The following is a 25,745-nucleotide window of genomic DNA, read 5'->3' as shown; positions in this document are numbered from 1 at the left end:
TAGTGTACACTGGTGTGCTGTCCTTTTTTACCTGAGAACTCATATTCACTGATTATGATTTTAAATCTGTCTTTCTCTTTTGCCACTCTGCTCAAGCAGATATTAATTCCCACTGTTGTATGGTCCCACTGCTGCTGGCTGCCCTTGCTGAAGATTCTTTGCATCTGAGGTAGACAGTGAGTGTCAGCGGGTTAGTTGACCAGGAAGGTATTACAGCTGAGTCCCTGTCCTTATTTACCCCCATGTGCAAGTATCAATATGAGGCAACCAGGAGCAGCAATCCTGACTGGGATCAGTTCATGCAGCGCTGTTGATCAAACTGGGACCTTGTGACTATGTATTGTTTTAATGTTTTTTTGGGATGTTGGATGACACTGTCCAGGCAGTATATACCATACATCCCAATTTCCCTGAGGGTATATTAAGTCAACCAAGTGGTGTGGGATTGGAATCACTGGTAGACCAGATCAGGTGCATCCCCTTGAAGGATATTAGTGAACCAGTTGGATTTTTAAAAAAAAATTTGGTAATTTCTAGCCCTTGTCCATACATTCATCTATTAAAGCAACCATGATTTTAACATCTAAAGTCCAGCTCACCCAATAAACTTGTCCCACTCTCCTGATGCCTGGATCATCATGTAATGATATGTAATAATGATTAATAATGACATATAATCTCCTGGGAGGGGCTCCAAGGTCATGGGGGGTTTGGGGGTTGGAGAGTGGGGGGAACCCTCTGGGAAAAACCCCTAGGCTATATAAATACTGACCCTGAATTGACTCTCCTTCAGCAAGTAGAGTCAGTAAATGTCATGGATCTTATTGTCATCAATAAATAGCACCTTGTCATTCACTGAAAGTTAGTATCCAAGAAGCCAATGGTTCAACTGTTCCTCTTTCAAGGTTGAAATCAATTCTGAAATATTACTGTAGCTCACAGCTAGTAGTAGTTAGGCATCCATCTGTCACCCGTCTGGGAATGATGGACTGCGTCCGGGATGTATGTCACTTCTGATGGATCATTGTTGTGGCTGTAGAGGCATACTTGTGAGCGATGGTCTCTTTTGCAGCTGGCACAGATGAATGGCGTTGGCACGAGTTCAACTGATGTTTTTTGCTTCCGCTAGGCTCTCTTTTCTGCCATCTGGACATTTCTTTTGCCCTCTGCTTCCTTCCTAACTGCCTGTCTCCAGGCACCCCTGTCAGCAGCAAGGACAATACATTGACTCTGATCCGGGGCAACTTGAGGTCTTGCTTGCAGACATCCTTGTATTACAGACATGGGCAACCTGTTGGTCTTCTTCCAATAGCAAGTTCACCACAAAGCTTGTCTTTGAGCATAAGGCTGCCATCTATTCGGTGCACATGACCCAGCCAACAGAGTCGCCACTGACTAGAGGGTAAACATGCTGGGGTCCCTGCATGTTGGTGTACTTCCATGCTCAGCACTCTGTCCTGTCAGGAGATGCCCAATATTTGTCTGAGGTGACAGAGGTGGAAGCTGTTCAGCAACTTTTCTTGGCTTGTATAAGTTGTCCATGCCTCACTACAGTAAAGGAGGGTGCTGAGAATACAAGCCAGGTATCCATGGAGCTTTGCATTCTCAGTTAGTTTGCTGTCAGTCCACACGAGCCTTCTCAGCTTTAACATTACATCTATGGCCTTGCAATCCTGGTGCGAATTTAGGCCCATCAAGGGACAGGTAGCTGGTGATTATGATCCAAGGTATGTAAAGCTGTCGACGACCTCCAAAGTGAGGTTGTCAATGTTGGTGGAAGGTGGAGTGTCCATGTCCCAGCCCAAAGCCTTAGTCTTCCTGACATTGATTATCGGTCCAAATTCCTTACAGGCCTTGGAAAACCAATGTGAACTTCAGTCAGCGCGGTGTCATCAGCAAATAGCAACTCACGGACCAGGACTTTACGCACTTTGGTCTTGGTGCTCAGTCTTGCCACATTGAACAGTTTGGAGTCAGCTCTGGTGTGCAGGTGGACATTTGAATCCCCGAAAATGCACAATAGTAGCATGGAGAAAAAACGTGCCAAAGAGAGTTGGCACCAGGGTGCAGCCCTGTTTTACCCTGCTGCTGATCTTGAAAGCCTCTGAGGATGTGAATTGTAACTGACAGAGCTGTACATGTTCTCGAGGAAAGAATAAATAACGCCCAGGAGGCAAGGCGGGCAACCTACTTTCCATAGCACTTTTCTGCTAACGAGATTAAGGCCATTGGTGAAGTCTATAAAAGCAATGTTGTGTGGTCTGTGCTGGCCATGGCTTTCCTCCTGTAACTGCTGAAGTGAAAAAAATCACATCAACTGCCAATCTGCCAACCCTGAAGCCACAATGAGACCCAGCGTAGATGCGTAACACCAGGTTTGAAACCTGGTCAGAGCAAAGCAAGCAAAGGCCTTCCTCACAATACTTAGCAAAAAGATACCTCGGTAATTGTTACAGTCACTGCAATCCTCTTTGTTTCTGTACAAGGTGACTATATTTGCATCACATGTGTCTTGAGGCACAAATCTTTCCTTCCAAAAAAGAGACACAAGTGTTCATGGAGATGCTGCTTTTCCACTTTTGATGATTTCAGATGGAAAACTATCATTTCCCAGGATTTTACCACTGGTGAGATGGTTGCTATCCTTGTTCAGCTCTTCTATAGTGGGCTTACTATCTAGCTCCTCCATGACAGGAAGTTATGGAATGGTGTCGAGAGCTTCTTCAGTGACAACATTCTGCATTGGGTAGCTCAAGATAGTACTCCACCCACCTTTCCATCTGCTTACTAGGTGCAGCGATGATCACCCTTGTCTTTGTCTTCAAGGGAGCTGACTTGGTTTTGCTGGGCCTGTTGCTTTCTTACTTCCTTCATACATCCCTGGATTCAGCAACAGATTATATGCTTTTGCAGAGTTTCAACCAGTATTGATTGGTGCAGTGTCAAAACAATCAGCTGAGATTTGTTTCTGGCATCTTTGAGAGATCTAGGTTTTGCTTGCTGAGTTCTTGCTTGTAGTTCATGAGGACCCTCCTCTTGGCTCCATTTCAGTTCAATAAACCTCAAACTAGTCAACATTCCTCTGATCTCTTTTCCCATAACGCAGGAAGAGCAGAGTTATAGATGGTGAGATATAGATGGTGCAGATGATCCCAGTTTGATACTGCTTGGGCGTTGTTGTCAGAAATAGCCTGGTCGAGGATGTTGAGGAACTCTGGGTCCTTTCTGGGTCAAGTGGTATGGCAAGTGTTGACCTGTGGATGACCTTTCATCTTGGAGTGTTATAGTTTCCTTGGCTGAAGCCTGACTTTGCTGCACACCAGGGAGTGGTCAGTGTCACAGTCCATGCTGTGATTGCTGAGAGTGATGAGGACACTGTCGAGGGTGGTGATCATCTGGTGATGATAAGATCTAGCTGGTGCCAGTGCCATGATCTTGGATGTCTCCAGGGCACCTTGTTGGCATGGTTTAGTTTGGAAGTAGCTGTTTGTCACACACAGTCCATGATAACAGCATAACTCCAGCAACCTCTGTACATTTTCATTCATCTTGTCAATTCCCTGGTGGCCCTGTACACATTGGCCAAGCTGTGCAGTTGGTACTCTCCCTTGCATTGAAGTCCCCTAGAAGGTGCAATCCCTTGGTGCTGGGAATTCTGCTGATGGAGGCATCAAAGCTGCCTGATAATTGACAAGTAGCCACCATCAGGACTATACTCCAGATTTTCTGTCGGGGTTTACTTCCTACACCTTCACTCCTGAGACACCCACAAGGCAGTGAGGCTACTTACCCAAAGCTGGGATCTGGTTTGTGGGCACCAGGGCATGATCTCTGCGCCATGCATCTGGGCGCCAGGGCTCCTCTGAGCCCCCTGCAGCTTACCATGGGCCCGCCAGGTGCCCAGTTTATGTATGTCACCATGGGAAGGCACTGCATAGAGCTTGCTGATGGAGAGGCCGTGAATTGGCAGCGAGAGGCTCATGTACTTAGCTCTGTTTTTCACAATACTTGTACTGCTAGCTAGTGGTGAGAGCTCAAAGTGAGAGGTGACAAGCAGACTAACTGCTATGCACCACCCATTACGCTAACACACTTGGCTCAAGGCACCAACCAGAGACCCACAGCTAAGGCAGGCAAATATCTGAGACTTAAACACAGACACAATACCAGCTTTCCAGCAGAAGTCACTGAATAACTTCTAGGAGCTGAAATCCAGAGTATTTCCCAGCTAGTCCCCAGTCCCTGATCCCTTACCAGCCCAAGGATGCTAAGCACAATTGTCTGCTCAAACTAAGTTTAGCTAACTCAACACAAGCTCAGATATTAATCGGGGGGGGACCTTATTGTTCAGTACCACTCATTGTGAAAACTACAATTTCTATATTTGATGAGAGAGTAGAACTCATCATACTTGATCAGGATATCAGGCTGTGGACCTTCATAAAGTAGGGCATCATTTTTAGATGGAATTTGAAATAATTCAACATTGAGCGCCTGCTGGCCAGAAGCCTGGGCTATATGTAATTTATCGCAACTAAAATGTGTGCCAGATTGATCCTATGTTTAATTCTGACTGAGAAAAGCCAACTGTGTCATATTTTCCTTTGGTGAATCACAGCGTGTGGAATGATCCCATATGGGGTTTTATGAAATGTGACTAAAGATATTGCACAAAGCACTAATATCCAGTATAGAACTGATAAATCAATGAGTCACTTACCGTGAACTGCTTTGTTCACTTCAGAATTGCTATATTTGTTCATTTATTTAAGTGCTATGACGCATTTGAACAGCTCACCTCGGTTTGTTAGCTCCCTGATGAACTTTTCAGCCATTCATACTTTGCATTTATTCCAAAAGATTTTATTCTGGACCCACTGATGACAACCCCTTGTCTTCTCTTAAATTAAACATCATGAAATTGGCAAAATTATTCAATGTTTCAGATTCATCCATGTGATACTGCAAAGGTGTCATAGTTTTCATCTGATGCTCACTTATACTCGGTCCTGTTCTAGCCCTGATTGCATCTCTTTTAATGACACAAAAAATTTTCGCCTGCAGCTCACTTCAGTTTGCATTTTGCCCATCATCAGTGTTTGGACAAGGTCCGAATTTCCAAGTTGTGTATCAACATTGTACTTATCTTGAGAAACATTATGGGGGTAATATTTTCAGTGATGGCTTCCAGCCTATCTCCTTATATCACCAGTGTAACACTGGTCTATAACCTACCACCCTGACGCTACAGGTCCTCGCTCTAGTTGAGCTATAACCCTTTCTATTACGACACTGAAGAGAAAGAGAGGTCACACACGCCCTTGTTTCATTCCCATTTCAGTCTTGCATGGGTGAATCATATAAATTGTTGTCAATGACAAGCGCCTGTAAGAGAACACAATGGATGAAGTCACATCACGTCACTACCCAGGATATGCTCTCCAAATGTTCCTAAAAGGTTCTTAAAAGTCAATGTACATATAAATAAGTATTTTTCAGTCCTTGAATTTCTTGGACAGCTGCCTCACCACAGAACCCAACTTCCAATTCACATGATTTCTTCAAGTCCTTTGTAAGATGTCCTTAGTGCTGCAGCATGTCATAGTACATTCCACACATAGTGACGTTTAGTTTGCTAATTTTTTGTTTACAGATCAGCATGAGAACCACTTTCCTCTAAATTCCTTAATGCAGGCCACCCATCAAATTCAGTACTGTATTGCTGCTTGCTAAGATTTATATTATCCAATATACTGCAGTGCAGCACAGGAGCACTGCCCTCTGGGAGGTGCCATCTTTTGGATGAAATGTAACACTGAGATCCCATCTGTTCTCTCAGGTGGACACAAAAGATTTTGAAGTCGAGCATGGGCGTTTGCCTCAGTGCTCTGGGTAATACTTAGTCCTCAACCAACGTCACTAAAGTGAATTACTTGGTCATTTATCTCGTTTGTGGAATCTGCTTTGAACAAATTGATTGCCACGTTTCCTACATTATAACATTGACTACACGTTAGAAGTTCTTAATTGGTTATCAAGCATTTTGGGACATCATAATGTCATGAAAGGCAGTGTATAAACGTAAAACAAAAACAGAAAATGCTGGAAAAGCTCAGCAGGTCTGACAGCATCTGTGGAGAGAGGAAAACAAAGTTAATGTTTCGCGTCCGTATGACCCTTCTTCAGCTCTGAAGAAGGGTCATACGGACTCGAAACGTTACCTTTGTTTTTCTCTCTCCACAGATGCTGTCAGACCTGCTGAGCTTTTCCAGCATTTTCTGTTTTTGTTTCAGATTTCCAGCATCCGTAGTATTTTGCTTTTATCTTAGTATATAAATGTAGGTTTTTTTCCCTTCATTCTGCAGTTTGATCTTTAAACATTTCTAATCATTTTTGATCTTGGTTTGAATATCTCCTTGAAGGCAGGGATTGTTTCACTAGTAAGGTTTTATTGGTTATAAAGCTCTTTGCAGCTCTCTTCATCTTTATTGCGTTCTGATCTGCTGGTTACAGATTTATACATGAAGGTTGTGATGTACATTTATAAGAGTGAATGAAGATGACACAACGGAATATTTTATGATCAGATTTAGGATTTACACAGATTAATTTATATGTTACCAAAATAATGGCTTTCCAAAAAAAAGCTGAGCTTAAAAAAATTTCCTAGCTTCATTACATTACCACTGAATATTTTCTGAACTATTTGCCACTGGCAATCACAACAGATCAAGTGCACAAGTGGGACAGAATAGCACCTGCATGCCCTGCAGTCTTTTGTTTTAGCAATCAATTTGATATGCTTCTTTTCTCCCTCTTTGTAAAAGTTCCCTTCAATGATTATTCCACAACCCATGCCAGTGCTGCTGTTCGAGGGCTGGCCAGTAGCAGGCATAAGCAATGCTGGCATTTATGTAGCACCTTTCACACAAATATCTTAAAGCACTTTATACAATCATTTTGGGAAAGCAGTGACTGTTAGGTAGACCAAAATAGTACCCATTCTGTATCAGTAAAGTGCTACAAGAGGCCATTAAGTGAGTGGTCTTCAGGAGATGAGGATGTTATCGGAAAGTAAAAGCCCTGGTTAAAATGGAAGGTTTTGATGCACAATAAATTCCTATTTGAGGGTTAATTCTAAAAGAGCAAGTCTTTCTGGTGAAGTTGTACAGTAATGAAATACCGTTTGCCAGAGTAGTAGGACATGGACTTATTTGCGGTAATAAGATCATAATGGGAACAGGAGCAGGCCATTTGGCCCATCGAGCCTGCTCCACCACTCAGTAAGATCATGGCTGATCTGATTGTGGCCTTAACTCTACTTTCTTGCCTGCCCTCATAACCCTTGTAGATCAAAAATCTGGCCAACTCAGCCTTGAGTATATTCAATGACCCAGCTTCCACTGCTCACTGGGGAAGAGAATGCCAAAGACCAAAGACTCTCATGAGAAGAAATTCCTCAACTCCATCTTAAATGGGAGACCCCTTATTTTTAAATGTGCCCCCTAGTTTTAGGTTCCCCCACAAGGGGAAACATTCTCTTAGCATCTACCCTATCAAGCCCCCTCAATCTTATGTTTCAATAAGATCAGCTGTCATTCTTCTAAATTCCCATTGAATATTGACCCAACCAGCTCAACCTTTCCTCATAATGCAACTCCTTCATCCCAGGGATCAGCCTTGTGAACCTTCTCTGAATTGCTTCCAATGAGTAAGGAAACCAAAATTACTCATAGTACTCTAGGTGCGGTCTCACCAACACCCTGAACAGTTGTAGACAAACTCCATTGCCTTTGCAATAAAGGCCAACATTCCATGTGCCTTCCTAATTACTTGCTGCGCCTGCATGCTAACTTTTTATGATTCATGTACAAGGACACCCAGATCTCTCTGCACCAGGGAACCCTGTAATCTCATTTAAATAATATGCTGCTTTTCTATTCTTCCTGCCTAAGTGGAAAACCTCACATCTTCCCACATTATACTACATCAGCCAAATTTTTACCCACTCACAACCTTGGAGATCTGTGGAAAACTTACAGGAACAGGAACATCCTCACCCTTTCCTACCACTTTTTCATCACATTGATTCTCTTCAGAAATATCCAATTGTCTCTTGTATTCATCTCCTATTGCTCATGTCAATGGTTTTTCTTGGTGATTTATTCTATTGTTCTAATATCTTGTGAAAAAAACAATTTCAATTGAACTCTCACTTTACTCTCCCTGGTATTCAACGCTTCAGGATAAATTTGCTGGGATGCACCTTTCACTTTTGAAAACTTCAATCAGACCACCTCAAAGTCCCTTGGAATCAGTAAAAACCAAAACTTTCTTAACCATCCATCGCTACTTAAATCTCAATCTCTCTCAGCTTGTAGCCCAATGCTTTTCCACCTTCCACATGTGAAGGGAGTAAAAGCAGCTGAAGTTGATCTCAAACAGAATTAAACAGTGATGGCTGTATAAATAAGGAAGCAGCCACTTGATTTCTTTCAGCTAAACTCGAGCAAGCCAAGTACTGGCTTGGGACGTTCGTCTGGTGCAGTCTTCTCTCCTTTCTGCACTCATGCTGTCAAAGTGTATGATATTGAACTTACAGCAGCAGTCTGAAGAAAATCTAATTGTTTGCACATCGACATCAGCTTTCTTTTACATTCTGTTTCACCAGAGCAGTGTTCAGCTGGGAAAGTGGGCAGAAAAGAACACCAAGTGTTCAAAAGTTGGGAGACAATATTCAGCACAGTGAATGATACCACCTGCAGTGTGATCTGCACATATATTCTTTTTCCCCTCTTGCTCAAGCTAACTTCATCAGTTGATAGCTTTTCCATCAGGGTTCAGGTGCAAACCAAATGAAAAGCATTTAACATATACTCACATGCGCAGTGGGCAGATTTGGATCACTGTCAAGGCTGGGCTCTTTGATGCTGCCTGACACAAGAACCACCCAGATAACCACCTCACCTGGTCCTGTCCTTGTTAGTGTGAATTACATGCAAGGCCACTTGTTTTGTGCCTTCACAGGAAAGCAGATTAAATTGTATTGCTGAAAAGAGATGTCTAAGCTTTTCGTCTTGCACTCATCAGGCCATGCAGGCTTGATGCTGAAATAAGGTGCATCCTGCAGGATAATGGCTACCCTGATCAGATCATTTGCACTGTATACCACTCTAACTCATGAACAGGCCTATGGCTGTCACTTTCAGCCCTGAAAAGTGCCCAGTCTACCTCAGATTACCCTAGAAGGGCAAGGTATCCCAAAAATTTGAGTAACAGGTGAAGCTAGCTGTTTCACGCTGCTACTATGCAGTAGCAACATGAGTGGTATTCACCACTAACAGGATGCTGCTGTCAAATCAAAAAGATGTTTTGCCTATTAAACAAATGAGTAAGTTGGTATATGAATTTCAGTGGCAGTGTGATGCTAGGTATGTAGGCTGTACATCCCAAAGACTGACAGATCATATCAAACAGCAAGTCCCAGCTGCTGTTCGCAATGGGCAGGGTACAGACCATACCCAAACGGCCCATGCATGCAAAACTCAAAAGAGTGTCCAATGTTAGGTGTGATTCTGCGATTGGACAACATTTGCTAAATAATTCTCAGTATACTAAGAATTACACTGCCAACCAATTTATGATTGTCAGTCAGCCTTGCAATGTGGCACATGTGTGTGTACTGGAAGCTACATATATTAATACACAGGGCCCTGCTCTTCGCAGACAGAAAGAACATGTACATATATTGCACCAGTTTCAGCTAAACAAAATTAGTGACAGCCATTCGCTGACACATTCCTCAGAGCAATTCTTGACCAATCGGGGTCAAGCTGCCTGGTTTAAATTTCGAACAATGCTTGGCAGTTAACTGTTAGTCACCATCAATGGTGCATTCTCCATGGCAATGCCACTTGCCAACCGATCAGCACTCTCTTCACATACAGTATAAGTTGTTGCTTTCCCCCTTATATTGGTATTACCATAAGACATAGGAGCAGAAATTAGGCCATTCGGCCCATCGAGTCTGCTCCGCCATTCAATCATGGCTGATAAGTTTCTCAACCCCATTCTCCTGCCTTTTCCCCGTAACCTTTGATCAAGTATTCTTGCGAGTGTCCTGTTGTGTGCAAGACAAAAAGCTTTGACATGTCTCTTTTTTTCAGCAATACTCAAGTTCTGTACATCCAAAACGACTAGATCAAATTGTGGAATGTAATCACAGAAAGATCTGGTAAAGGCTCTGGCTCCTAATGAAAAGCATTTCTGATACAAGCACTCTGCTAGATGTTTTGCTCATGATTTTAATGGCATTTCAAATATCATAAGGTACCCAAACAAGTCTGTCATTTGCATCTTTATTACATCATTACAGCTGCATTAATTCGACATTTATTGAATAGCACATTTTCACTGTAAAAAGATTTACATCACACTAGAACAGAATTCATTACAATTTGGGACATGGGCCAGCAAGGATCTACAAAGACTATGTGGGCATAACCATGAAGTGATTATGCCCATTAATTTACACAGATAGGTCACAGATCACCTCAACTACCCAACCGAAAGCCAACACAGAAAAGCTTGGTTTTTATTTGATTCTTTTTAATACTTACACATTGTAAACAGCACAGAAATAAATACAGTACTGAAGGAAAGTTTCATTCCCAAACAAGACGTCAAAATATTTATCAGTAGGCATCTGCATTTCAGGTTTTGGTTTGAACATTTCCATAATTTTCCCAAAATTGCTATTTAAATGGAGAAGAATTGACAGGTTAAAGAGAGCGCTCCAGAAATGTTACAGAAAAGTGCTGGTCCAATCCTTTCCAGTGCATTTTCTAGCATCCGTCGATACTATGAGCCAACTACACAGTGTCCCTGATGTGATTTGACTAAATTCATTCACTCACGTAGTCTACAGCATTTAGAGAATGGCAAATCTCAGGTCCTTTACATAAAGGCATGGGATATGGAGCAAGGATAAAAATGAGGATATCCCAGCAACTTCAGTTGTTGAGCTTCCCAGAAATATCTGTAACCAATATCGGTTTTTGATCTCTCTCCAGAGAAGTCATTCCATTAAGTCGCAACTAGTGCTGGAAATCCACAACTGTGGAAAGGGGAGAAGGGTCAGGATATGGTGGTGAGAGAAGACTTCCACAGTCTAACAGCATTATGCTGTTCTAAAATATTTGGCTCCAGGTAGAAATACATATAAGATCTATTCAGACAACTAGTTAAACAACTGCAGGCTGATCAGATAATGGTCCATAACTGAGGAAGAATGCATGATTACTGCTTTTGGTCATGCAAGGCAAAGTTAAGGTGCCCTTTAACACTCAAATCTGTGCTTTAAAAAAAGCCACTGATACACTGAAAAGTTTGCTAGAACTTTGGAATCAGAATAGTGCAGTACAGAAGAAAGCCATTTGACACATTGACTCTGCACCAGCATTTTTGAACAGCAATCAAGTTAGTCCACTCTCATGCTCTTTTCCCATATAATTCACTGGTAGCCTGTTAGCTAGAAGTATAACGTAGAAAATATTTCATCTGTTTCGTCTGCATATTGTTGCCTTTCTATATCAGACACCAGACTTCAATTGCTTTGTTGGACCCATGATTGTCTGGCACTGATGGCTTCTTGGGTGGTCATGAGCTCATCCAAAATGTGACACTGGAAAATGTGACACTGGCCATTCTTGGTTATGGGAACGAAGGGAAAAAAGGTGTCTTTTCCATATTATACAGAAGAATTGCTGAAATGCAGAGGCACATTTCCATAGTATTCACATTAAGTCTACGTAGTTAGTTCCTGTTAAAAGAAATCATAATTTGCCAAAGGAATTTGTGCTTCTATCAATAATTTCCCTTTCCAGTTATACTCTCATCTGGTCTATGGCCACAGGTTGGAGGAAAAACACCAATAGAAATTTGTTGGAATGAGGGCCCCGTTTCTGTGGTGTCATTTCTGTGTGGTTCTATGGAGAATGTTGCATTCTGAAGTATTGTTGGCCTTTTCCAGAGTCCATACATGTAAATGGTCAGATGATAAAAGTTACACATATTGGTCTCATGCAGTATGGCCTTTAGCACGGGCTGAGAATATCCTTTTAATTTTCTCCTACCAGTAATTATTTAACTCTTTTTGAAGGCTACGAATGAATCTGTATCCACAACAGTTTGTGCCTTCCAAATCCTAACCACTCAAGTAAAAAATGCTTTTCCTCATGTTGCCCTCTTTGCCAATCATTAATGTGTCCTCATTAACCTATCAGCTATTGGAAACAGTTTCTCTTGCTTTGTTCCAAATCCGCCATACTTTAAATCTCTTAGGCTTCTCTGCTCTAAGGAGAACATTCTTGTAACATCAGCTCCCTAATCCACAGGGAACCTGAAATAAGGTGAGATCTTGGTCAGCCTACTGTACATTTCTAGTTCCACCAGTTGCAATTTCCCTTGTATCTCCACTATCTGCAAGGGCTTGAAGTGCACGTGGTTAGACAATACAAGCATCACTTCCAAAACTGAGATTTGCATAGAATTTAATTTTTTCAACCAATGATTCCACTGAAGTGCAGGATCAAGGAGAAAAAAAAAACAGCAGAAAATAACACTCATGTTCGTAAAGCATTTGGCATCGTTGTTGCAGGGACAGAAGGAAATGCAAACCTTTTGCAAATAAATAAACTGTAACAAAACTTGTACAACATAAGCATAGATTGACAAGACAAAAAGAAATGTAGCAGATGGACAAACACAAGGCTTTGGTATATATTCTACATTATCCAGGAGAAAGCTCCAATTTGTGCACGGTTATACTGTGCTTAAATTTTTTTAAAAAATCAGCAAGGTATAGGGGACCATAATTTTTTTTCAAGGCATTAATTTGTGGGTGGGGGAGGGGATGCAGGGTGGTCGCTCAATAGACATTTACACAATGTAAGAAGCCAATACTAACTTCAGTATTTCCATTGCATAAAACTCAAAAACCTGGCCAACATTAAACATAAATGTTACCCAAAGAAAATTCAGCCTGTAAGTGGAGGTCCCTGTATTGCTGATACAAGACTTGCTTGGATACAGTATACCCCAAATGCAACCAATTCCTACTTACATGCGCAACTGTGCGGCGCAAAGCCCTGTTGTAAGATTTTCTTCATCTCCCAATTCCGATAGAGCAATTATTTTTGATTTCCATGTAAAGAACCAACCCAACATATTCCAGGGCTCCAAAGCAGTGATGATGTTTGGGATTTTATAATTCCCCCACAATGCCATTCAGCCCACATGTGTGCAATTTAATGATATAATACTCAATTTTATTTGAAGGGGTTGGGATAGGGTAGGAGGGAAAGGTGATGAAAAAACTCTGTACAGCAACAAATGAAAATATCCTTGAAAAAAAATTTAGTAGATTTCCAATATTAAAAACCAGTAAAACCAAGAATGCAGATGTCTTTTTAAAAAATTTAAGACATGTAAGAGAATTTTCTTTGCAAGGAACATGCAAAATGCTAAGATTTTAGACTGAAGATTCACTTTTCCCAAGTTGAACGGTCAAGTCTGTGCTTCATTTGTTGGTTGCTTTTCACAATGCCCACCAAATATGCATTCCTGTTTCTATTCCCAATTATCCCGGCGATGAGGATCACTGCAAGATACAAAGAGAAATCAGTGTTGAAGGTTATTCTGGGGGGAGGGAAGGGGTAGCTCTCTATTAATGCCCCAACGCACAAGCTATTTGTTAACTCAACTCGATTATTCCCATGCTCTCCATGCCAGCTTTAGTTTTTGCACCCTCCATAAACATGAGCCTATCCAAAGCTCTGACACTGGTATCCCAACTCTCAGCAAATCGTGTTCAACCATTACCGTTGTGCTCAAATCCCTCCAAATTCTCTCCCCTCCAGCCCTACAACTGTTCAAAATCTCTTTACTCCTCTAATTCTAGTCTCTTGTACATCTCCAATCTTCATCACTTCACCAGTGGTGGCTGCCCCTTAAATTGCCTGGTCTTTAGCTCTGGAATGCCCTCCCTAAAATCTGTCTGCTCCTTTCTCACCCACTTTAACATGCTCCTTCAAACCTACATTTTAGACCAAGCTTTTGGTCACCTGCCCCAATATTTCTTTGTGAAGCTTAGTCTCAAATTTTATAGATAATACTCATGAAGTGATATGGGATGATTTACTATATTAAAGGTGCTACATCACAGAACCACAGAAGAGTACTGCAGAAAATGAGAACCTTCAGCCCACTGAGCCTGTTCCGGCTCTTTCAAAGAGTAATCCAGTTAGCTCCACTCCCCTGCTCTCTCTAATATCCCTGCAATTTTTCTCCTTGAAAAGGAAATTGGATAAATACTTGAAGGCTACTATTGACTCTGTATTTGCTGCCCTGTCAGGCAGTGCAAGCCAAATCCTAACTACTTGTTGTGTAAAAACATTTTTCCTCATATCGCCTTTGGGTCTTTTCTCAATCATCTTAAATCAGTGCCCTCTGGTTATTGACCCTTCAGCCAATGGGAACAGTTTCTCTATATCTACTCTGTCCAGACTCCTCATGATTTTGAACATCTCTATCAAATTTCCCCTCAATCTTTTTTGTTCTAAGGACAACAATCTCAGTTTTGTTGGTCTATCTGCATAACTATAACCTCAAACCAATCTAGTAAATCTTAGTAGATATGGAAAAACTGTTAAACTGTTCCCATGGATGGAAGGATCAAGAGAGGACACTGATTTAAGGTAATTGACAGAAGCAATGGAGGCATGGAGAAACTTTATCCTGCAGCAAATAGTTACAATCTGGAATGCATTACCCTACAGTGTGGTGGAGGGAGGCTCAATTGAAGGGTTCAAGAGAGAGTTTGATTAGTATCCGTGAAGAAATTATCATATATTTCCTAATATTACTGTGGGATATTTTAAAGCCGGTTTATGTTTGTGTGTGTGAATGGTTGTGTGTGGCGCTAATTTAATTAAACTAGAGATGATTAGACTACAAGGTTTAAAGGTGTAAAACAGGCATTTGAAATGGAGGTGAGTAAAGCTAGGGCGAGGTCAACAGATACAGTGCAAATTAAATTTGCATTTTAGATAAGTGGGAAAGGTGTTTGATGTTCAAAAGGGACATGGAAAATGTTTCCAACTGGCAACATAAATAAGGCAAGGTTATTACGTTGATTTTTCCCAAAAGTGCTGGCCATAATGAAAACATCAAAGTTTTTTATATTCTGGGAAAAGTAACTTCGAAAGACAAGTTGAAACAATGCAATTTACAAATCAAAAGGGCTAAAATATATTTAAAGAAAGGTGGAAGGCTATGTGAGGTGTGGCTGTGTGAAGTCTTGAAAGGTGACTGTGTGAAACAGACTTGGAGGAAAAAGTCTCTAGACACCCTACAGGAGTTTGCTGTTCCAGTAACCAAAGTTATGTTAAAAGCCTTTGGAAGTCCATTGTCCAGTGGGTGGTAACATTGCTGGATGACTTTATAAGTTTGGAATCTATTTGACCTGCTGCCTTAAAAGGGGTGTGTAGTTGGGTCTAATTAAGTAGAAACTCTGGGAACTGTTTTAAACGTGTAACTGAAATTTTGTGTGTGTTGAGGTTCATTCTTTTCTTAACAAATGTTTTCATTTAATATTTAAAATCTCTAAAGGTGGTAGTGGACTCATTAATTCTGACTTCAGTGCACAAGCCTTCTAGTAATAAATACAAATTGCAAAATTGTTGTGATAGCGTGGCCAAGTTTCCCTTATGGATTTGGTCAGCCTGGCAAATACTAGCTGCCATATCATAACATATCTGAAAAAGAAGAATGCACAGGGTTACAGGGAGAAGGTGGGAAGAATGGCACCAAGTGAATTTATCATTTGCAAAATTAGCACAGACTTTTTTTTTATTATTCATCTACAGGATGTGGGCTTTGCTGGTTAGGCCAGCATTTATTGCCCATCCCTAATTGTCCTTGAGGTAGTGGTGGTGAGCTGTCTTCTTGAACTGCTGCAGTCCCTGTGGTGCAGGTGCACCCACAGTGCTGTTATGGAGGAAGTTCCAGGATTTTGACCCAGCGACAGCAAAGGAATGGCAATATATTTCCAAGTCAGGATGGTGAGTGGCTAGGAGGGGAACTTGCAGGTGGTGGCGTTCCCATGCATTTGCTGCCCTTGTCCCTCTAGATGGTAGTGGTCGTGGGTTTGGAAGGTGCTGCCTAAGCAGCCTTGCTGAGTTTCTGCAGTGCATCTTGCAGATGGTACACACTGCTGCGACTGTTTATTGGTGTTGGAGGGAGTGAATGTTTATGGAAGGGGTGTCAATCAAGCGGGCTGCTTTGTGCTGGATTGTGTTAAGCTTCTTGAGTGTTGCTAGAGGTGCATTCATCCAGGAAAGCTGAGAGTATTCCATCACACCCCTGACTTGTCCCTTGTAGATCATGGACAAGCTTTGGGGAGTCATGAGACGAGTTACTCACCGCAGGATTCCTAGCCTCTGACCTGCTCTTGTAGCCACAGTATTTATATGGCTAGTCAAGTTCAGTTTTGGGTTAATGGTAACTGCCCACCCCCCCAGGATGTTGATAGTGGGGATTCAGTGATGGTAATGCCATTGAATGTCATGGGGCGACGGTTAGATTCTCTCTTATTGGAGATGGTCATTGCCTGGCACTTGTGTGGTGCAAATGCTACTTGCCACTTGTCAGCCCAAGCCTGGATATTGTCCAGGTTTTGCTGCATTTGGACATGGACTACTTCAGTATCTGAGGAGTCACAAATGGTACTGAGCCTTGTGCAATCATCAGCAAACATCCCCACTTCCGACCTTATGATGGAAGGAAGATCATTGATGAAGTAGCTGAAGATGGCTGGGCCTAGGACACTACTCTGAGGAACTCCTGCAGTGATGTCCTGGAACTGAGATGACTGACCGCCAACAATTACAGCCATCTTCCTTTGCACTAGGTATGACTCCAACCAGCAGAGAGTTTTCCCCCCGGATTCCCATTGACTCCAGTTTTGCTCGGGCTCCTTGATGCCACACTCGGTCAAATGCTGCCTTGATGTCAAGGGCAGTCACTCTTACCTCACCTCTGGAGTTCAGCTCTTTTGTCCATGTTTGAACGGGGCAAATGGCCTCCTTCTAAGTACACTGTACACTTGTTCTGTGCTATGCTTGTTCCCATCCAAGCCAGACACCACCATGACTTAGAACTTCACTGTCGCTGGACCAAAATACTGGAACCCCCTCCCTGACAGCACGTGGGCATACCTACCTCACATGGACTACAGCAGTTCAAGGAGGCAGCTCATCACCACTTTCTTCAGGACAATTAGGGATGGGCAACAAAAGCTGGCCTAGCCAGTGACACCTACATCCCATGAAAGAAAAAAAAAATCCATTCCATTGCCAAAACCAATAGTTTTCAATGGCTATTTTTTTGAATGGTGCGAGTGGATATTTTATATCTACCCGAGGGGGTCAACTGGCCTCAATTTAACATGGCACCCAAAATGTGGCACCAACACAGTGCAAGACTCTGAATAGTGCAAGGAATTTTCAGACTTGATTATATGCTCAAGTCTCTGGAAGGGGGTGCCCCATGATATTAGCAAATAACAGACTGGCGATTGAACCCAAAATCCTTCTGTTTGTACCACGCCAGCTGTTAACTACAGTATCATGCCACACTAGCCAGTTACTTTATCCAGTAAGCTTTTGGGGAGTTGGTTTGACATTTATGCTATGCACATGTGTATACTGTATGTGCCACATTACTGTGCAGTCACCTATCAAGTAATGGAACATCCAAAGACAGGAGAGATTGGACACATAGCAAGAAAAGCCAATGGGCTAGGGGAGATGACTGAGGGCAAGGCTAAACAGGCAAGTTCCTGAGGACAACTTTGATGGTAGGGGGAAGATGTGTGCCATCTGTGTGCCATGTGTGCCAAGGTGGAAGAATTTAGGAAGAGAACTATGTAGTGCAGAGTCATGGTTAAAGCATCTGTCACCAATGGTGGGTCAGAGGCCAAAGGAAAAGAAAGTCTGCAGGTCAGATATGAAGCTATGGGCTTGGACAAAATTTCAAGTAGGAGTAACACAATGTTATGGAAGCGTGCAAAAACAAGGAGAAGAATTTAAAAGGATTTAACCTATTGATAATTTGTATTCCTAATTGTTTCCTATCTAGCTTACAATTTCAATCTCAACAAAACCCATCATTTAAAATCCCTCATTACACTTTGTTGTGAATCACACCACTATTATTTTCTAGTCACAAGTATCTTAGGCTTCCAACTAATGTAATTTCAGCTCTACTACTTTAATACACTGTTAGCATTGTTTACACTTCTAACCATAATAAGTATTCTGAAAAATAATGGATTGTGGGGCAGTAACTAGAGGGCTGTAACCTAATCACAGACTACAAATATCCATAAGCACTCAAGCTTGTAGTTTAAGATATTACCTGAACTCTCTGACTTAGAGAGTTTTATGACAGACTTTGAGTACATCCTTTTGTCTCATATTGCATACTGTGTTTATGTACTTAGCCCTGATTGGAAAAACTACAGCTCCTCCACGTGTATTTTTCTTGTTAAAATATCACCAAGAATACAGATGAGATCATATTTACATTCTCTCATTAATTGGATATCATACATGTTTGTTGGAACTGATAACCTCATGTCTGACGCTTGTTCAAGATAGCGAAAGAGCATCACCCATGCAATAATTTTCCCTTTAATTTCTTGTTCTGAAGATAGTGACTCAATGTGGAAGTTATGAGATAGGAGTGGGGAATAATGAAACCAACCTTCCTTCTTCTTTCAGCAGTGCTAGAAACTTGTTCACACGATGCTCAGGCCCCATCTGAAATATAAATTAAGACAGATGTGATGCTATGGTTAGTGAATACACTGAGCAGCATTATTCTGCTAAGCAGTCAGTCAATCTATTGAAAGGAAAAAGAAAATCCTGTATTTATATCGCATCTTTCACATCGCAAAGCACTTCACAGCCAATTAAGTATGTTTGCGGTGTAGTTATTGTTGTAATGTAGGCAAACAGACCAATTAATTTGCACACCATAAGGTCCCACAAACAGCAATTAGAAATAATAACCAGTTGATCTGTTTGCCATGGTAGCTGAGGGATAAATGTAGGCAAGGACACTGAGTATTATCATGCTGTTCCATTTAATATCACATCCAAAAGACAGCACTCCCTGAATAGTGCAGTATGCATCAGCCTTGATTATTTGCACAAGTATCTGAAGTGAGGCTTGCAATATTCTGATTCAAAGGCAAGTGTGCTACTAGGAAAGACAAGGGGCCAACATATCTATAGACCACACAGTGGAATATGTAGCACTGCCTCCTTTCCCATAAAGCCCACTTCTAAGACAATACTCCAGATCGCAACATTGGGCAACCTGACCTATAAATATATTAATGGTGAATATTGCAGAAATCAGATAAACAAAGCAATAGTAAGATTTCTGCCAATATGCATGTGCTCCCTCCACCCCTTCGAACAGAACCATAGCATCACTGCTCGTATTCATCCTTAATCAAATTGGCATTAAACTTCACCGAGGTTAAATGAGCGCTTAAGATAAAAGCAAAATACTGTGGATGTTGGAAATCTGAAATAAAAACAAAAAATGCTGGAAAAACTCAGCAGGTCTGGCAGCATCTGTGCAGAGAGAACAGTGTTAATGTTTCGAGTCCATATGACTACTTCATGAGTGCTACATGATTGCTTCCCTGGTTAAGTAAATTTATAGGCTTCACGATTTTAACCAGTCTATAACTAAGCTCAAGGTCAAATGCTGAAAGCACAGACCTGGGTTTTGAGAGAAAGCTGGAGAAATTGGGGCTCACCTTGAAAAAATAACCGAGAGGAGACCTTTATAGAATTATGCAAGATACAAAATGCTGCGTAAGGGATAAATCCAAAACGCTATTTCAAACTGAGCAAAGGTATTGGATGAAACAGATAAAGACCAATTTAGGACTGAAAAAGACAACTTCATCACACAGAATGGTCATCACTTGGAATGAGCTTCCAATTTGGTACTGGAGGTGAGAATGGTGAAATGATACGATAGGTAAGGTGGATAAAGTTACTATTTTCACCCAGGATGGATGAGCAAATATGGGTCAAATGGATTCCCTCAACTCTATTTATGATTGTACAGGCCAGAAAAGTGAAATCGAAACATGATTGATCTCACTCTCAGAGGTCTGGGATGCAGAGGGACCTGGGTGTCTTGGTGCATGAATTGCAAAAGGCTAGTGTGCAGGTACAGCAAGTAATTAGGAAAGTTAATAGTGTGTTATAATTTGTGAGGGGAATTGGATACAAAGTTAAGGAAGTTATGCTTCAGTTATACAGAACACTAGTGAGACCACATCTGGAGTACTGTGTACAGTATTGGCCACCTTATTTAAAGGTGTAAATACATCAGAGACAGTGCAGGGGTTTACCAGACCAGTACCTGGACTGGACGGGTTGTCTCATGAGGAAAGGTTGGACAGGCTAGGCTTGTATCCGCTGGAGTTTAGAAGAGTAAGAGGCAACTTGATTGAAACAGATAAGATTCTGAGGGGGCTTAACAGGGTGGATGTGGAGAGGGTGTTTCCTCTTGTGGGAGAATCCAGAACTAGGGTCACTCTTTAAAAATAAGGGGTGGCATATTTAAAATGGAGATGAGGCAAAATCTTTTCTTAGAGGGTTGTGAGTCTTTGGAATTTGAAAAGGCAGTGGAACCAGAGTCTTTGGATATTTTGAAGGCAGAGGTGGATAGATTCTTGGTAAGTAAGGGCATGATAGGTTATCGGGGGTAGGCAGGATGCAGGTTTGAGGTTACTATCAGATCAGCCATGATCTTATTAAATGGCGGATCAGGCTCGGGGGAGATGGGGGTGAACAGCATACTCCTGCTCCTTGTTCAAATGTTCGAATTAGCACATCTTAATCAGAGCAGCTGTAAGGGCTGGGGAGACAGAGGGGGTAGGCCAAATTCTCACTCCTGAGTGCTATCCAGTGAAACCTACTGAAAGGTGCACCAACGGAAATACGGTGAGAAGAGGAAATAGTTCAGCCTCAAAGCCGAGTCAGTGAGTAGCCTATTAACCCTTGCAGTCTATACTTTCACATTAATGGGCTATTGGTGTTAAAGGAACAGTGCACCCATTTAGCAATTATAATTTTCAAGCAAGAAAGAAAAGCCAGAATTTATGGGAAAAAATAAAAATTTTGTACCTGGGCATCACCTGGTTCTTATGTCCATTATCAGTCTTCAACCTACTAGTTTTTTTATTCATTCATGGGATGTGGGCGTCACCGGCTCGGCCAGCCCCAATTGCCCTTGAGAAGGTGGTGGCGAGCTGCTTTCTTGAACCACTGCAGTCCATGTGGTGTAGGTACATGCACAGTGCTGTTACAGAGTTCAGGATTTTGACCCAGTGACTGTGAAGGGATGGCGATATATTTCCAAATCAGGATGGTGAGTGGCTCGGAGGGGAGCTTGAAGGTGGTGGTATTCCCCTGTATATGCTGCCCTTATCCTTCTGGATGGTAGCGGTCATGGGTTTGGAAGGTGCTGTCTAAGGTGCCTTGGTGGGTTCCCGCAGTGCATCTTGTGGATTCACATCCTCCACTGTTCATCAGCAGTGGAGGGTGTGAATATTTGCAGATTGGGTGCCAATCAAGCTGGCTTCTTTGTCCTGAATGGTGTCAAGCTTCTGGAGTGCTGTTGGAGCTGCACTCATCCAGGCAAGTGGGGAGTATTCCATCACAATCCTGACTTGTGCCTTGTAAATGGTGAACAGGCTTTTGGGAGTTAGGAGGCGAGAGTTACTCGCCACAAGATTCCTGGTCTCTGACCTGCTCTTGTAGCCACAGTATTTATATGGCTAGTCCAGTTCAGTTTCTGGTCAATGGTAACTCCCAAGATGTTGATAGTGTGGGATTCGGCGATGGTTACGCCATTGAATGTCAAGGACCGATGGTTAGATTCTCTCTTGTTGGAGATGGTCATTGCCTGGCACTTATGTGGCGCACATGTTCCTTGCCACTTGTCAGCCCAAGCCTGGATGTTGTCCAGGTCTTGCTGCATTTGGACATGGACTTCTTCAGTATCTGGGGAGTCGCGAATGGTGCTGAACATTGTGCAATCATCAGCGAACATCCCCAAAGTGACCAATGATGGAAGGAAGGTCATTGATGAAACAGCTGAAGATGGTTGGGCCTAGGACACTACCCTGAGGAATTCCTGCAGTGATGTCCTGGAAGTGAGATGATTGACCTTCAACAACCACAGCCATCTTCCTTTGTGCTAGGTATGACTCCAACCAGCAGAGAACTTTTCCCCTGATTGCCATTGGCTCCAGTTTTCCTGGGCTCCTTTATGCCACAAGGTAAAATGTTGTCTTGATGTCATGGCCGTCACTCTCACCTCACCTCTGGAGTTCAGCTCTTTTGTCCAAGTTTGAACCAAGGCTGTAAGGAGGTCAGGAGCTGAATAACCCTGGTAGAACCCAAACTGAGCATCAGTGAGCAGGTTATTGCCAAGCAAGTGCCACTTGACAGTACTGTTGATGACCCCTTCCACCACTTTGCTGATGATCGAGAGGAGGCTTATGGGGTGGTGATTAGCCGCGTTGGATTTGTCCTGCTTTTTGTTTACAGGATATACCTGGGCATATTGCTGGGTAGATGCCAGTGTTGTAAATGTACTGGAACAGTTTGGCTAGGGGCATGGCTAGTTCTGGAGCACAAGTCTTCAGTACAATTGCCAGAATATTGTCAGGGCCCACAGCCTTTCCAGTATCCAGTACCTTCAGCCGTTTCTTAATATCACGTGGAGTAAATCAATTTGGCTGGAGACTGGCATCTATGATGCTGGGGACCTCCGGAGGAGGCAGAGATGGATCATCCACTCAGCACTTCTGGCTGAAGATTATAGCCAATGCTTTAGCCTTATCTTTTGCACTGGTGTACTGGGCTCCCCCATCATTGAGGATGGATATATTTGCGGATCTTCCTCCATCAGTGAGTTGTTTTATTATCCACCACCATTCCTGACTGGATGTGGCAGGACTGCAGAGCTTAGATCTGGTTTGTTGGTTGTGGAATCACTTAGCTCTATCACTTGCTGCTTATGCTGTTTGACACACAAGTAGTCCTTGTTGTAGCTTCATGAGGTTGGCACCTCATTTTTAGGTATGCCTGGTGCTGCTCCTGGCATGTCCTCCTGCACTCTTCATTGAACCAGGGTTGATTCCCTGGCCTGGTGGCGATGGTACAGTGGGGGATATGCCAGGCCATGAGGTTACAGATTGTGGTTGAGTACAATTCTGCTGCTGCTGATTGACCACCGCACCTCACGGTTGCCCAGTTTTGGCTAACTATATCTGTTCTAGAACTATCCAATTTAGCACATTGCAGGGTATTCGCAATGTGAAAATGGGGTTCTCTCTCCACAAGGACTGTGGACTGTCATGGACAGATGCATCTGCAGCAGGGAGGTTGGTGCGGACGATGTCAAGTATGTTTTTCTCTCACCACCTGCTGCAGACCCAGTATAGCAGCTATGTCTTTTAGCACTCGGCCAGCTCGGACTGTAGTGGTGCTACCGAGACACTCTTGGTGATGGGCAGTGTCATTGACAAGCCCAAAGTACATTGTGCACCCTTGCCACCCTCAGTGCTCCCTCCAAGTATTTTTCAACATGTACATAAGAACTAGGTGCAGGAATAGGCAATTCAGCCCCTCGAGCCTGCCCCGCCATTCAATGCGATCATGGCTGATCTCATTTCGGCCTCAACTCCAATTTCCTGCCCTCTCCCCATAACCTTTCAACCCGTTACCAATTAAAAATCTGTCTATCTCCTCAAATTTATTCAACGTCCTGGCATCCACTGCACTCTGAGGAGGTGAATTCCACAGATTAGGAGTACTGATTCATCAGCTGAGGGCAGGGTGGGGGAGAAGATGCGGTACGTGGTAATCAGCAGGTTTCTTTACCCATGTTTGGCCTGATGCCATGAGATTTCATGGGGCCCAGAGTCGATGTTGAGGACTCCCAGGGCAATTCCCTCCTGACTGTATACCACTGTGCTGCTACCTCTGCTGGGACTGTTCTTCGGGTGGGACAGGACATACCCAAGGATGGCAATGGTGGTGTCTGGGACATGATCTGTAAGATATAATTCCGTGAAGATGACTATGTCAGGCTGTTGCTTGATTAGTCTGTGAGACAGCTCTCCCAATTTTGGCACGAGCCTCCAGATGTTATTAAGGAGGACTTTGCAGGGTCGACAGGTTTGCATTGTTGTTTCCAGTGCTGGGTGGTCCGTCCGATTTCATTCCTTTTTGATTTTCTAGTGGTATGATACAACTGAATGGCTTGCTAGGCCATATCAGAAGGCATTTAAGAGTTAACCACATTGCTGTAGATCTAGATTCACATGTAGGCCAGACCAGGTAAGGGTGGCAGATTTCCTTCCCTAAAGGACATTACTGAACCAGATGGGTTTTTAACAACATTGTTGATTGTTATCACTAGACTTTTAATTCCAGATTTTTATTGAATTCAAATTCCACCATCTGCTGTGGTGGGATTCGAACCAGTGTCCTCAGAGCATTACCCTGGGTCTCTGGATTACTATTCCAGTGACAATACCACTACACTGCACCCCCCCCACCCACAGTTATTAAAATGACTAGTGATGCTGGCCACAACAGTTAGGAGTGTCAAAAACACAAATTAGAGATCATTGATGATTTTCATATATGGACAGAAGCCGATGCTTAATATCCAGGGACAGAACACAAAGCATTTGCCACCTAACATTCCTGCAATGGGCATAAAGCCATCAATAACATACTGATCAGGACTTGAATGCAGATGATTTTAATGTTGCACGTTTCCTAATCAAGTATTTTTCATGTTCCACACTGCTGAACAATAAATACTTGGCCCTCTAACTGTCCTGAAGTCAGATCAGGAAGAAGAGATTAAAAAGCAATGGCGCATAGCTATTTTAAAAAAACATGAAAGTTTCAACCATTCATCTCAACATATCGCTCAGCATTATCTCCTGTGGTCACAAAGAAACTAGAAACTCTCACTGGAGAGCACTGTTCAGCAAAGTCACTATGGACACTGCTGCAACAGTGGGTGTGAGTATTATAGCACACAGCAGTGAGAAGGGATACAAGTAAATGGAGTGCAACATTTGATAAACAAGTGCTGAGGTAAGCTTCTGCATTCCTGGCATATGATGGAAGTGCATATTGTCAAATTGTATATTATTGATCTGTGACTCCTCATTCACTGATTTTAATTGAACAGATTATCAGGGGCTAGGATCTCACAATTTTGAGAATCAGGCATGAAGAAACAGAAATTTTACCTGGAAGATGTCTGTCGACATCCGATAACTGGCAAAGGTGAAGGCATACATTTTCTATTCAGATAACAGCAAGGTAGCTTGAAAAGCAACATTAAATGTTGGTGTCCAAGTTGAACATTCCACTCTGCATCCTCTAGGCACACTGGGTAAACATAATTTATTCCAGCAGCAAAGTTTCCTAGCAAGCAATGGTTCACCAGATGCTCCATGGCTTGAACGGTCTCTCCACAGTCCCACATCAGGTTATCCTTCAGCTTCCAGTTCATGTTGTATGGCATGGTGATGCCAGATATTTCATCCACAGGGCCTG

At 42.6% G+C, this 25,745-nt stretch overlaps 1 protein-coding gene across 2 annotated transcripts in view; it reads right to left on the bottom strand.

The window, feature by feature from the left end:
* Positions 1 to 10,344: 10,344 nt before the first annotated feature.
* nsfa (N-ethylmaleimide-sensitive factor a) overlaps positions 10,345 to 25,745 on the bottom strand; it is a 311,021-nt gene continuing 295,620 nt past the window's right edge. For both annotated transcript variants that reach the window (XM_078529818.1, XM_078529817.1), the window contains exons 20-21: positions 18,826 to 18,881; positions 10,345 to 13,660 (exon numbers count right to left, since the gene is read on the bottom strand). In XM_078529818.1, the coding sequence (XP_078385944.1) occupies positions 13,630 to 13,660; positions 18,826 to 18,881 (87 nt within the window). In that variant the 3' untranslated portion in view covers positions 10,345 to 13,629. The remainder of the gene's footprint in view (positions 13,661 to 18,825; positions 18,882 to 25,745) is intronic.

The sequence above is a fragment of the Cetorhinus maximus genome, chromosome 25 (assembly GCF_964194155.1).
Source record: "Cetorhinus maximus chromosome 25, sCetMax3.hap1.1, whole genome shotgun sequence".
Lineage (NCBI taxonomy): Eukaryota > Metazoa > Chordata > Chondrichthyes > Lamniformes > Cetorhinidae > Cetorhinus > Cetorhinus maximus.
The sequence above is the reverse complement of the archived record's forward strand: the minus strand, read 5'-3'. Positions and strand labels throughout refer to the sequence as shown.